General features: G+C 53.5%; 1 protein-coding gene across 1 annotated transcript; it reads left to right on the plus strand.

Annotated features, from left to right (window-relative positions):
• The first annotated feature begins 11,048 nt into the window (after positions 1-11,048).
• On the plus strand, positions 11,049-11,867 carry LOC118646646 (vegetative cell wall protein gp1-like). The gene has a single exon (XM_036290047.1). It carries the CDS (start codon positions 11,049-11,051, stop codon positions 11,865-11,867), a length of 819 nt encoding a protein of 272 aa, XP_036145940.1.
• The last annotated feature ends 987 nt before the right edge of the window (positions 11,868-12,854 follow it).

Consider the following 12,854-nt stretch of genomic DNA (forward strand, 5'->3'; position numbering starts at 1 on the left):
AGCCTGTCCGAGGCGTTCGGGAAAGGCGAACCGTCACATGGCGCCCGAACAGGGACTCGACTAGTGGGAACCCAGCTTGCGCCCATACCGAATGAGTTCGTGGATTCATAACCTCTCCAAAGAGCAGGCTTTACAGCTCGCCCAGCAACACGGGATAGACACCGCCGCTCCGCTAGACGTCCTGCGGAAGAAGCTGCGACAATTCCACGCCGCCAACCCCGGTGCCCTCCAGATAGCTGACATTCCAGAGATCTCTATTGATCTAGCCGACGACGATATGCCGAACCGACCAGACCACGCACCAGTAGCCAACCCGGCAAGACAGGAGGGGGCAGCTCATCTGGAAACCCCAAGGGTGACACCCGGGCCAGTAGAGCGAATCAAAATTATTAACCAGATCCGGAAGTGGGGCCATCACTTTGATGGGAAGGACCCCCTAACATTCCTGGAACGGACCGAAGAATTACGGCTCAGCTATGGACTCGAGACGGAGCACCTCCTACTGGGGCTGCCAGAATTATTGCGAGGTGACGCCCTCCTATGGCATAGAAACAACACCGGGCAATGGGCTACGTGGAACGAATTCTGTGAGAGACTGCGCACGGCCTTTCTGCCACCCGGATACCAGCGCCGAATAAAGGCGGAGATCCGAGACCGCCGTCAACGACCGGGCGAAACCTTCCGCGTCTACTCCACCGCATTAATCACACTGATGCGTCGGGCCGGGGGGTACTCCGAGCGCGAGCAAGTGGAACAACTCTATGAGAATATGGACCCCGAGTGCCAACTATACCTCCAGCTCACCGATCAAACGACTCTACTCAAACTAACCACTCGGGTCTCCCAATACGAGGAGATCAATCAGCGTCGAAAAGCACGCTCCGCCGAATCTAGACCTGCCCAGGGGACCACCGCCACTACAACGGCGTACAGCCGGGAAGAATGTTGCTGGCGCTGCAAGCAACGCGGCCACACGCGGCTCGACTGTAAACGTCCGCCAAAGAAGTTCTGCTCCCGGTGCGGAAAGGACGGAGTCTTGACCAGGGATTGCCACCCACCGGGAAACGAGCGGAGGGCCGGCGACGTAGCGGCCGTCACCGAGCCCGACAACCAGTAACATACACTCCTCGACCGCACCTCACCGTACGCATCGCCGGTCGCGACCTGCAGGCACTCCTGGACTCAGGCTCGGAGATGTCGTACATAAGCGACGAAACAGCCAAACCGCTCTCTCGTTACCGGGTTCGTCCCGGACCGGGAGAAGAACATGTACACTTGGCCGATGGGACGACGGTACCCATCACCGGAGTTTTCCACCTGTCACTCCGCGTCCAGGGGAGGACCTATCGACACCGGTTTGCCGTCTTACCACGCCTGGAAAGCCCGGTCTTGATTGGGGTCGACCTCTGGGGCAAACTACGACTGACCCTTACACCGCCCCCGCCCGGCCCTGGGACGAGACAAACGACTAGGAGATTGACCGCTGGAGCTCTCCGCCAGCAGACCAAGGACGAGTCGGCGCAACTTCGCGACTTCCTGGCCACGGAGCTCCCCCGCTTCGAAACGATACGTGGACCAACCTCTAGGGTAGAGCACCATATCCGGCTCAAGCCTGGAGCCCCCATCAAACAACGGTACCGGCCACGCAATCCGGCCATGCAGAGCGTGATCGACCAGGAGGTAGACAAGATGCTGGCGGAAGGGGTCATTGAGCCCTCACGCAGCCCCTGGAGCTCGCCCGTGGTGCTCGTCAAAAAGAAGGACGGAAACCACCGATTTTGTATCGACTTCCGACGGCTTAATGCCGTATCCGAAAAAGACGCCTATCCGCTCCCTCACATCACCGCCACCCTGGATAAGCTCCGCGGAGCCAAGTACCTCTCGACGCTGGATCTGAAGAGCGGATATTGGCAGATCCCGCTCACCCCGGCAAGCCGCCCGGCCACTGCGTTCACGGTACCCGGGAGGGGATTGTTCCAGTTTAAGGTCATGCCGTTCGGGCTGCATTCCGCGCCCGCCACCTTTCAGCGGCTGCTAGATACCGTGCTAGGGCCAGAGCTGGAGCCTAACGTCCTGGTGTATCTCGACGACATCATCGTCGCCAGTGCAACGTTCGAGGAGCACCTGCAGCACCTGGCCGAGGTCTTCCGCCGGCTTCGGGGGGCCAAGCTGCGGCTAAACCCCGACAAGTGCTGCTTCTGCCGCGATCGCCTACGGTACCTAGGACACATTGTAGACCGAAAGGGGGTGCACACAGACCCCGAGAAGGTAAGCGCCATCACCGGATGGCCGGCACCAACCACCCTCCGCAAGGTGCGGCAATTCCTCGGGATGGCGTCCTGGTACCGGAGGTTTATCCCGGAGTTCTCCACTTTGGCAGCCCCGCTCACGGCGCTCACCAAGAAAAACGCACGCTGGACATGGGGGACAGCGGAGGAACGGGCGTTCAGGCTGCTGAAGGAAGCCCTGACTTCCGCCCCGGTACTAGCATGCCCGGATTTCGGCCGACCCTTCCTGCTACAGACCGACGCAAGCGTCCAGGGACTGGGGGCCGTGCTAACCCAGGATCACGGACAAGGGGAGAAAGTCATTGCCTACGCCAGCCGGACGCTCAACAAGGCCGAGCGCAATTATAGTGCGACGGAACTCGAGTGCCTGGCCGTGGTCTGGGGGATCAAGCGTATGCGCGACTACCTGGAAGGTTACCGATTCACCGTCCTGACCGATCACCAAGCCCTCAAGTGGCTACACCAGCTGGAAGCACCTACGGGGCGACTGGGCCGCTGGCTCTTTGACCTGCAGCAGTATGAATTTGAGATCCAATATCGCCGGGGGAAGCAAAACCAGGTGGCGGACGCCCTCTCCCGAGAACCGCAGGTAGGAGCCGTCACAACTACCGTCGACCGCTGGTACGAGCGCACCAGGACCAACGTTCAAAAACATCCAGACAGGTTCCCGGACTATGACATACGGCATGGCAAGCTATATCGACACCTCCTCCATGATCTGGAGTTCACTGAGACGCCGGCCAGTGAACAATGGAAGGAATGTCTACCGCGAAGTCAACGAGCGGAAGTGCTCCAACGACTCCACGACGAGCCATCCGCCGGACACCTGGGCGTAGCAAAAACGATCGCGCGCATAGCACGCCTATACTATTGGCCGGGAATGTCCAGAGAGATCGCGCGACACGTACGCCGCTGCCCTACCTGCCTGGCCTATAAAGTGCCTCAACGAAAGCCAGCCGGGCACATGCACGCCACACCCGCGTCCACACCGTGGCAACAGGTCTCCGTAGACCTGGTCGGCCCTCTCCCTCGCTCCAGTGGGGGTCACACTTGGCTACTAACCGCGCAGGACCGGTTTAGCAAGTGGGTTGAGTTGGTGCCCCTCCGGCGAGCAACGGCTCCGGCCCTGGCCCGGGAAGTCACCAGACGTATCATTTACCGCCATGGGTGCCCCCAGCAGCTCGTATCGGACAACGGGACCCAGTTTACTTCGCGGCAATTCCGACGGCTTTTGGCGGAGTTCGGCATAAAGCACCGTAAAAGCCCCGTATACGCCCCTCACTGTAACCCGGTAGAGCGCGCCAACCGTACCATCAAAACGATGATCGCGCAATATGTGGGGAACCGCCACCGCGAATGGGACCAACACCTGGAAGCCCTGCAGTTCGCGATCAACACGGCAAAGCATGCGACAACCGGATACTCCCCCGCCTTCCTGGTTCATGGAAGAGAATTGGCGCGGCCACACCCGGAGGATCGACGACCGGCGGAGGAGATGGCCCCGGAAGAACGCAGACAAATATTAGAAAAGGCCTATGAACTTGTCCGAATCCACCTGGCACAGGCATTCCAGAAGCAGGAGCATCAATACAACCTACGCCGGCGCGGATGGCGTCCTCAAATAGGAGAGCTAGTCTGGAAACGCGACCGAACATTATCAAGAAAAAGCGACGCCATTAGCGCGAAACTGGCCCCGAAATACGACGGGCCAATGGAGGTACGGCGCATCATCTCACCGGTAATAGTGGACCTGAAAGACCGCCTGGGGAAATGGCACCGCCGGATTCACGTACAGGATCTAAAACCGGATCCAGGGGACGAGGAGGAGGGAACCGAGGGGGATGCGGACGCCGAGGGAGAAGAAACACCGGCCGACGAGTGAAAGAATCACCCCCGGGGAAAATCCCGAATGTTGTACCCCTCGTTGTGAGTACGATTTTGGGATCGCTGCCAGAGATCTCGCGAGGAAGGTATTTCGTCACATACACCGTTATTTGTCTTGAACACTTTTATTCTTGTATTCAGTTACAATAGTTAGATCGCGACCCCGCAAGGCAGAGTGTCGCGTCTATGAACTTGTTGTCCACGACCCCGCAAGGCAGAGTGTCGTGGTGGTATATTTAGTATAAGTTATCTCGGCGATACACGACCCCGCAAAGCAGAGTGTCGTGTGTAGTCTTAGTTTGTCTACTTCGGATTGACCCGATCCTCACCTTCTTTCGCCGGTTTATATATCCGATAATTCGGTAGTTGGATCGAAAGAAGGGGAGGGTTGCGTGAGGGCGTAAATCGGTCAGTATTCCAAATTATTGCTTAGACAGCAAGTGCTGTCTAAGGAGCATTGCGCTAATTGTCGAGCGGATTGCGCGAAACCTCGCGCGATGCGCTCGATGCTGACTGCAGCTGACCGACTTACGTCATCGTGTTACTGACACCTTATCGTTATGAGTGTGTCACTCATAACATCCCTCCCCCCTGATAAAAAGAAAATGAGGGTTCTGAATTTTCGCTTTTTCGCTTATAGTTATATCGCGTCGTCAGATTGTTTACAATTTTCGTTTTTTCGACGCTTATAAACTATATATAATTACAATAATAATTACAATAATTACATTACAAGGTGTCGGATGTCGTATATACAATCTTTCGTAAAAAAAATTTTCTTTTAACTTAAATGACGAATTATGCGCAAAATAGAATGTTTAATTTTGGGTGCCCTATTATAAAATTTGTTTCTGTCTTCTTTTGAGGTATTCTCCTCGTTTCGGTTTTACTTTCTTTCTTTTTCATTATGCTTCTATGAATGGTTTCAATCTATTTGCGTGTACGCGTGTCGACGTCCTGCCCTTTTTTATTGTATAATTTGCGTCTGAGTGTTTTTCAGTGATTGCGTAGGGTCCCGTCCATTTCGCGTCTAGTTTTTTAGATCTCCCGCGGCGGAGAGCTTCATCATACAGGAGTACTTTATCTCCTATCTTGTATTTTATTTCTTTAGTAGTTTTATCATAATAATTCTTGGCCTTTTGTTTTTCTTTTTTAACTTTTTCCCTCGCGATCTGGTTCGTTGCCCTTATTTTTTCTCGCAGTTCCTGTGCGTAATCCTCGTAGTTATACGTAGGATTCGGGGGTCTGCTCAGGGCTGTCGGTAGTTCGGCTTGTCTTCCGAAAACTAGTTCAAACGGAGTGAATCCAGTCGCCGTGTGGGGGGTAGTATTATACGTATGCATTGCATACGGGATCCATTCGTCCCAGTCCGTCTGCTCTTTATTTATAAAATGTCGCAGATATTCCGCTAATGTTCGGTGCGATCTCTCAAGGGTGCCGTTGCTCTCAGGGTGGTAAGCAGTGGTTTGGATTTTGTCTATCTTCAGTAGCTTACACGCGTTTTTGAAGATTTCGCTTGTAAAGTTTGTCCCTTGATCTGTCAAGATACATTCAGGTGTACCGTATTCTAGGACAATCATTGTGACAAATTCCTTGCTTACCGTGTTTGCCTCTTGATTTGGAATCGGCATCGCCTTGCTGAATTTTGTCAGGTGATCTTGGAACGTTAGCAGGTACTTATTTCCATTTGCTGTCTCTGTCAGTGGTCCCACGATGTCCAGAGCGCATTTTTCGAATGGTCGGCTGGGGGTATCCGTAATTACTAACGGTATCTTATTTCTTTTAGATAGTTTGTTTTTCTGGCAGAGTTCGCATTTTTTAATATGTTTTTCTACGTCTGCCGTTATTCCGGGCCAGTTATATTTTAATCGTATCCTTTTTAGGGTTCTTTCGACCCCTTGATGCCCTCCGGTGGGTGCATCATGGTATTCGTATAATATTTTTCGCTTTTCTTCTTCCGTGTAGCTTTGCACGGTCTCATTATTTTTGTTTTCTTCGTTGCTCATGTGTATTTGATTGTGCTCTCCGTCTTCTTTTAACGCGAGCATTTTATCAGCCGTCTCCGTAATGTGAACCTCTGGTTTCACGTTGCGGCTCAAAGCATCGGCGTTTGCGTTCGCGCGTCCGGCCTTATGTACGATTTCGTAATCGTATTCTTCCAATTTTAAACGCCACCGGATTAATCTCGATCCAGGGTCGTTTACACTGAATAGCCATACAAGGGGCTTGTGGTCAGTGATAATTTTAAACTTGGTGCCGTATATGTACGGTCTGAAATGCTTGACGGCCCATACTATAGCCAGTAATTCTTTTTCTGTTGTGCTATAGTTTTGTTCTGCACGGTTTAGCACTCGACTCGCATATGCTATGGGGCGGTCTTTGCCTATCGGTCCTTGCGATAGTACGGCTCCCACTGCGTAATCGGAGGCATCCGTTGTTACGTTGAATTCTTTTGAGAAATCCGGATACTGAAGTACCGGTGCGGTCATTAGCTTCTCTTTTAGTATGTCGAAAGCAATCTGTTGCTCTGTGGACCATACAAATTTTTCTGACTTTTTTGTCAGCTTAGTTAGCGGCTTAGCTATCCTCGAAAATTCGTTGATGAACTTTCGGTAATATCCGGCGAGGCCTATGAAAGATTGCACGTCTTTCACCTTCTGAGGTGCCGGGAAATCTTTTATCGCCTGTAATTTGGCGGGATCAGGGGAGATTCCCTCTTCTGAGATTATGTGTCCCAGGTAATTTACTTCTTTCCGCAGGAACTCACATTTGTCCGGCTGCAGTTTTAAATTGGCTTTTCGTAAGCGCTGTAGTACTTCCTTTAGACGTTTGTTATGGTCTTCCAGACTTGAGCCATAAATAACTATATCGTCTAAGTACACAAGGCATTTTAGCCCTTGCATTCCCGTGAGTACTGAGTTCATCAGCCTCTGGAATGTTGCAGGTGCATTTTTTAAACCAAATGGCATTCGATTAAATTCGTAATGTCCATATGGAGTGGAGAACGCTGTCTTTTGCCTATCGCGTTCTGCCATGGGTATTTGGTGATACCCTGACGCTAAATCTAGCGTAGTAAAATACTTGGCGTTTCCTAGTTGGTCCAAAATTTCTTCGATATTGGGCAATGGAAACGAGTCGCCGATCGTTAGATCGTTTAATTTTCGGAAGTCGATGACTATCCGTAGTCGCGGTTTTCCGCTTGAGTCAGCTTTTTTGGGAACCACTAATAAGGGTGCATTCCACTGACTTGTACTTGCTCTGATTATTCCATCTGTGAGCATCTGCTTCATTTGATTATTTACTTCCTCCTTGTGCTTGGTGGGGAGGCGATACGGCCGTACGTTTACCGGTGCCGTGTCAGCGCGCGTGTGGATCTCGTGTTGCACGGCGGCCGTGCAAGACAGGGGTTCTCCGCTTAGATGGAAGACGTCTTGATAATCTTCGCATAAGCGCAGGAGGGCCTGCCGTTCCTCTGAGTTGAGGTGTTGCGTTCGTAGCATTTGTCAAATCCGCTCCTTCCGAGGGAGGTGAGATTTGTTTTTTGGTTCAGCGACCACGGTGTAAACCTCGTGAGGATTTTTCTCGCTTAAATCCTCTACGGTAACGACCGGTGTGTTGATCCGTATTGTCTTATCAGTGGTATTGATTACACTGATCGGACATGAAAAATTTTTTGGTTTTACAAGGCATCTGCCAATGTAAACCCCTGGAGCTGGTTCCTGGGCCCGTACGACTCCAGTTTTGTTTCGATTAGTCACGGCCCTTACAATTGTTTCGCTGCGAGGTTTTAACACGGTTTGTTGATATGACTTGAATTTCAGAGTAACGTCTCTTATCGTTAACTTTTTCTGGTTATAATCGCACGTTACTTGTTGCTTTCGTAGGAAATCTAATCCTAGGATGCCATCGTATTCTAGCGGAAAATCATCCTTTACTACGTATATCGGATGCTTTATCTTATGCTTGCCTAGCTCTATTGTCGCCTGTATTTTTCCTATGGTGTAGACCTTGTGGCCTGTTATTCCAACGAGGGCTATTCTTTCATGGCGAATTTTGGTTTCGCCTTTTAAATTTTTTACTTTTATTAACGAGAGTGTGGCTCCGGAATCGAATAACATGTCGATTTTTCCTGATTTGGTCTCTCGTATTGAAAGTGTGACTAAGTCGAGTCCGCTATCTTTGTGTGCGTCTCGCTTTACATGCGTAACTTGATACGCAGCGGCGGTGCCCGTCGTGCTCGAGTCATCGTCCGAGCTCTCGTCGCTACTTGCCGTATCGGCATGTTTTATCATTTTGACGGCCTTACTTGTACGCTGTTTAGCGTCCTTTTCTATTTTCCTTTTTGGCTTTGCTTCCGGGCGATCCTCGTCTTTCGGTGGAGGTCGCCCATGCAGGGTCCAGCAGTCGTTTCGGCTGTGGCCCGTTTTCTTGCAGTAACTGCATTGTTGTACTGCTGTATGTACTCGTGGCCGTCCTTCCGGTCGGGGTAATTCGAACCGGTTGGCGTATCTGCTGCTTCGGCAGTCTCTTCCGTCGTGTCCTATTTTTCCGCACTTTCCGCAACGGATGGTCGGAGCACGGTTGTTGCGTTGGGCATTTGGCATATCCCGCCTATTGCCGTTGAGGCGCGTGCTTGCCCCCTTAACTTTTTCTTCCGCACTAGCTCCTGCGATTGCTTCTTGAAGCGTGTTGTACCGTTGGGCTCGAACTAATAGCTTTATTTCTTCGTGTAGCCCTATCTGGTAGTTGTAAAGGGCTTGTTCCTTGATGCTCTCAAGTATCGCCCGCTGCTGTTCTATTGTATGGTTTTTTCCTTCCTCCATGGATTCGTATAACTCCATGGCCAAGTTGTCTACTCTTCGTCCAAATTCCTGAGCGGTTTCGTTTGACTTTTGTTTCAGGGAGTTAAATTCGAGCTGCAAATGGGCGGTGCTGCGCTTGCCCAGATATTCATTTTCTAATTCCCTTTTTAACTGGTCGTAGTTTTCTATATCGCGAGTGTGGAAATCCATCATCGCCTTGCCCTTGAATTTGGTACATAGTATCGCGTCGAGGAGTATGAATTCGTCCGACGGATGTATGTTTTTCATCGCATAGGAGCTGGCGTTTAAAAATTCTCGTACTCGTTCCCTCGAAGTTCCATTAATTTCGGGGATCATATTTCGCGCTTCTTTCAAGCTTAAATTGTAAGTGTTGGTCCCATGCCGATGTCGTACATCTCGGGGTGAGTGCCCATATGACAGATCTAACGCATGGTTAGTCGGTTGTCGCGTATTTCTAGCCGTTTCTCGCGGCGGCGGCTGTGCTTCGTGTCGGTTTCCAAGCTGGAAACGAAGCTCGCGAATTTCGAATAGCAGGTCATGGAGCATCATATTCTCCATGGGATGCATCGGTCGCCTATGAATTTGTGGCGCCGTCGGTGAACTTCCGCTTTGTTCACTTAAATTATTACGGAGCTCTTGTGCTTCCTCTTCGGGTTCTTCCCGGATTACGCGAGGCGACGCATGTGGTAGGGAGCGTGTCGACGGTCCCGCTACGTCTGTCCGCGTTGGTGAACGTGTGTCCATATTGTCGTTTATTAGACTAAAGTCTGGTCCCTGTATCGGGAACGCGCGTTCAGTCGTGATATTTGGCGAATTTGCTCGACTATTCAAAAGTCGAAGCGCGTTATCGAATATTTCTTCTAACGCGTCTTGAACAACGTTAAGCGCTGTATCAGTGTTTTGGTCGGACATTTACGTTCGAGTGTAAGCGCGTGTGCTGAGTTCGCGTTTCGCGGTATCGTATGTCGCGTTGCGCTAGTGCGTTTGCATTCGTATGCCTTTGAAGTACAGTAGCTATCTTAGCTATGTCTTTTTACGGTAATCGCGGTTACCGGGGGTCAACCGATATTTTGCTCTATTTGTGTTACAGTTTTATGTCGTCCTACGCTCGTTTCGCGTTACAATTTAATGTTTGTCGGACTTACATAAGTACGATGAGCTGCATGGTGCGGCGATCAGCTGAGCCTTGTCGCGGTAGGTCTCGGCGTCGTCTCGAGTTTCACTCTTATCGCTGACGCGCTATGTACGCTCCGGCGTGGCTGGCTTCCTGGCCTGTACAGCTGATTGCTCGGTGACGCTTGGTTCCTCTTGGATCTTCCTTTTGGCAGTGCAGATCCCACCGCTGCCACCACTGTTGTACCCCTCGTTGTGAGTACGATTTTGGGATCGCTGCCAGAGATCTCGCGAGGAAGGTATTTCGTCACATACACCGTTATTTGTCTTGAACACTTTTATTCTTGTATTCAGTTACAATAGTTAGATCGCGACCCCGCAAGGCAGAGTGTCGCGTCTATGAACTTGTTGTCCACGACCCCGCAAGGCAGAGTGTCGTGGTGGTATATTTAGTATAAGTTATCTCGGCGATACACGACCCCGCAAAGCAGAGTGTCGTGTGTAGTCTTAGTTTGTCTACTTCGGATTGACCCGATCCTCACCTTCTTTCGCCGGTTTATATATCCGATAATTCGGTAGTTGGATCGAAAGAAAGGGAGGGTTGCGTGAGGGCGTAAATCGGTCAGTATTCCAAATTATTGCTTAGACAGCAAGTGCTGTCTAAGGAGCATTGCGCTAATTGTCGAGCGGATTGCGCGAAACCTCGCGCGATGCGCTCGATGCTGACTGCAGCTGACCGACTTACGTCATCGTGTTACTGACACCTTATCGTTATGAGTGTGTCACTCATAACACGAACGAACCCACCCGGTTAATACCGAACGAACCCGGGACACACGCAAACTCACCTTAACGATTACCCCCACGCCGCGTCACTCCCACCCCATGCCGAACCACTATATAAGAGCGGCCCGCGCCCTCATTTGCATCGCTTTCCAGCATGGGAGACCGAAAGGAGCGCGAACGAGAGCTCTTCGGAAGCCCGATATCTAGCTCGAGCGAAGACGAGAGGGACGAGGGCACGGCGTGGAAGAGGCGGCCGAAGGAGCCCACACCGCCACCACCACCACCTAGGGAGCGGAGGGTGCCTCGTCGGGGGACCTCCATCCAGCGGTCCGACGCCGACCAACGGAGGAAAGCGGGTTTCCTCGCTCAGCTTCCCCCACCACCACCCAGGGGACGCCGGACTCGGAGGAGGCCCCCCGAGGGGTACGCCGGCAAGGCTCCCCCCGCGCCCCCTTCCACGCGCCCCGCCCCATTGCCGTCCGCACCGCTACGCGCGCCGCCGCCAAGGCCCGTCGCAGCCATCGCGCCGCAGCATACGCGACCGACCGCGCCGCCACCAGCGCCACCGATCGCACCGCCGCCGGTTGCGCCACCGGCACCCGCGCCGAAACCGGCGCTACCGACCGCGCCACCCATTGCGGCGCCTCCGGCGCTACCGACCGCGCCGCCGATCGCGTCGCCTCCGACGCCACCCACCACGCCTCCACCAGCGCCGGCCCACCACGGCTACCGCACGGTCCGGCCCACGCCGCCCTTCCCGAACGGAACCAGCCCGGCACCGCCGGTGGGGTACACCCCCCCGGTGCGCGTGGTCTTACCGAACGGGAGGGTAGTGGCGGTGCCGTTCCACGCCGCCGTGGTGCGCCGAAAGTATCGGGTGACTGACACCGGCGATCGATGGATAATCCGTTTCGATCGCCGGGGTCAGCCCCGCGCAATCCGGCCGTTGCCACCCGCGCCCTCCCCCCCCTAAAAAAGGGGGGGTGATGTGACGATACGTCACTAGTCCCGGGCCGATCATCCGCCCCACCACGGGACTTGGCGTCTACGGACGCCCCTCCCGACAGTCTAGTATCCCCCGTCGGGAACCGATCCCACCACGCTGCTGGGAGCGCGTGGGGATCGCCCCGACGGGTATAAAAGCCGAGCTCGATCGGGATCGAGCACCAGTCCCGTCCTGTCGACTGAGTAGGTCTCCGGACCACTCTGACGCCCGGTTCTCGCCGGCATTCGACTATCCTTGCATCCGCCGACGAAGCAGGCCACCTGGCCGTTTCGCTGCCCGGTTCTCGCCGGCATTCGGCTATCCTCGTCGTGCCAACAGAGCAGGCCACCTGGCCGTTCTGCCGCCTGGTTCTCGCCGGCATTTGGCCATCCTTGTATCCGCCGACGGAGCAGGCCACTAGGCCGTTCTGCCGCCCGGTTCTTGCCGGCATTCGGCTCTCCTTGTATCCGCCGACGGAGCAGGCCACCTGGCCGTTTCGCTGCCCGGTTCTTGCCGGCATTCGGCCATCCCTGGCGTCCTTCACAGGGCCGGCTTGCCCGCCCGGTTCTTGCCGGCGAATACGCTTCGCGACCGCGTTGAAGGTGCTGCGCACTAGCGCGCTCCCGCCCGACCGACGACATTAGGTTAAGTTGTATATACCCGCATAGGATAAGTAGCATATAAGGTAGCTTAAGGATCATGTAAGATAGGCTAAGCTTTATAATAAAGATCTATTAATTTAACATCGGTGTGCGCAAGTTGGTTTCCCCCCTTCTCTCGAATCCTGGTACCCGGCGAGCCTGTCCGAGGCGTTCGGGAAAGGCGAACCGTGGTTTGACGCGCTCACGAAGCGCGCGCGGCAAACTCAACGTTGTCAAGCGTGTTCCGGTCAAGAAGGTTAAGAGGGGGTCCAGGGGGCAAAGCCCCCGGTCAGGGGTCCCGGGCGCGGAAGCCCCCGGGTGGAAGTGCAGGGGG

The sequence above is a fragment of the Monomorium pharaonis genome, chromosome 1, assembly GCF_013373865.1.
Source record: "Monomorium pharaonis isolate MP-MQ-018 chromosome 1, ASM1337386v2, whole genome shotgun sequence".
Lineage (NCBI taxonomy): Eukaryota > Metazoa > Arthropoda > Insecta > Hymenoptera > Formicidae > Monomorium > Monomorium pharaonis.

What these genes read in the sequence shown, in the direction of transcription:
- LOC118646646 (XM_036290047.1), top strand. Translation starts at nt 11,049, where the DNA reads ATGGGAGACCGAAAGGAGCGCGAACGAGAGCTCTTCGGAAGCCCGATA.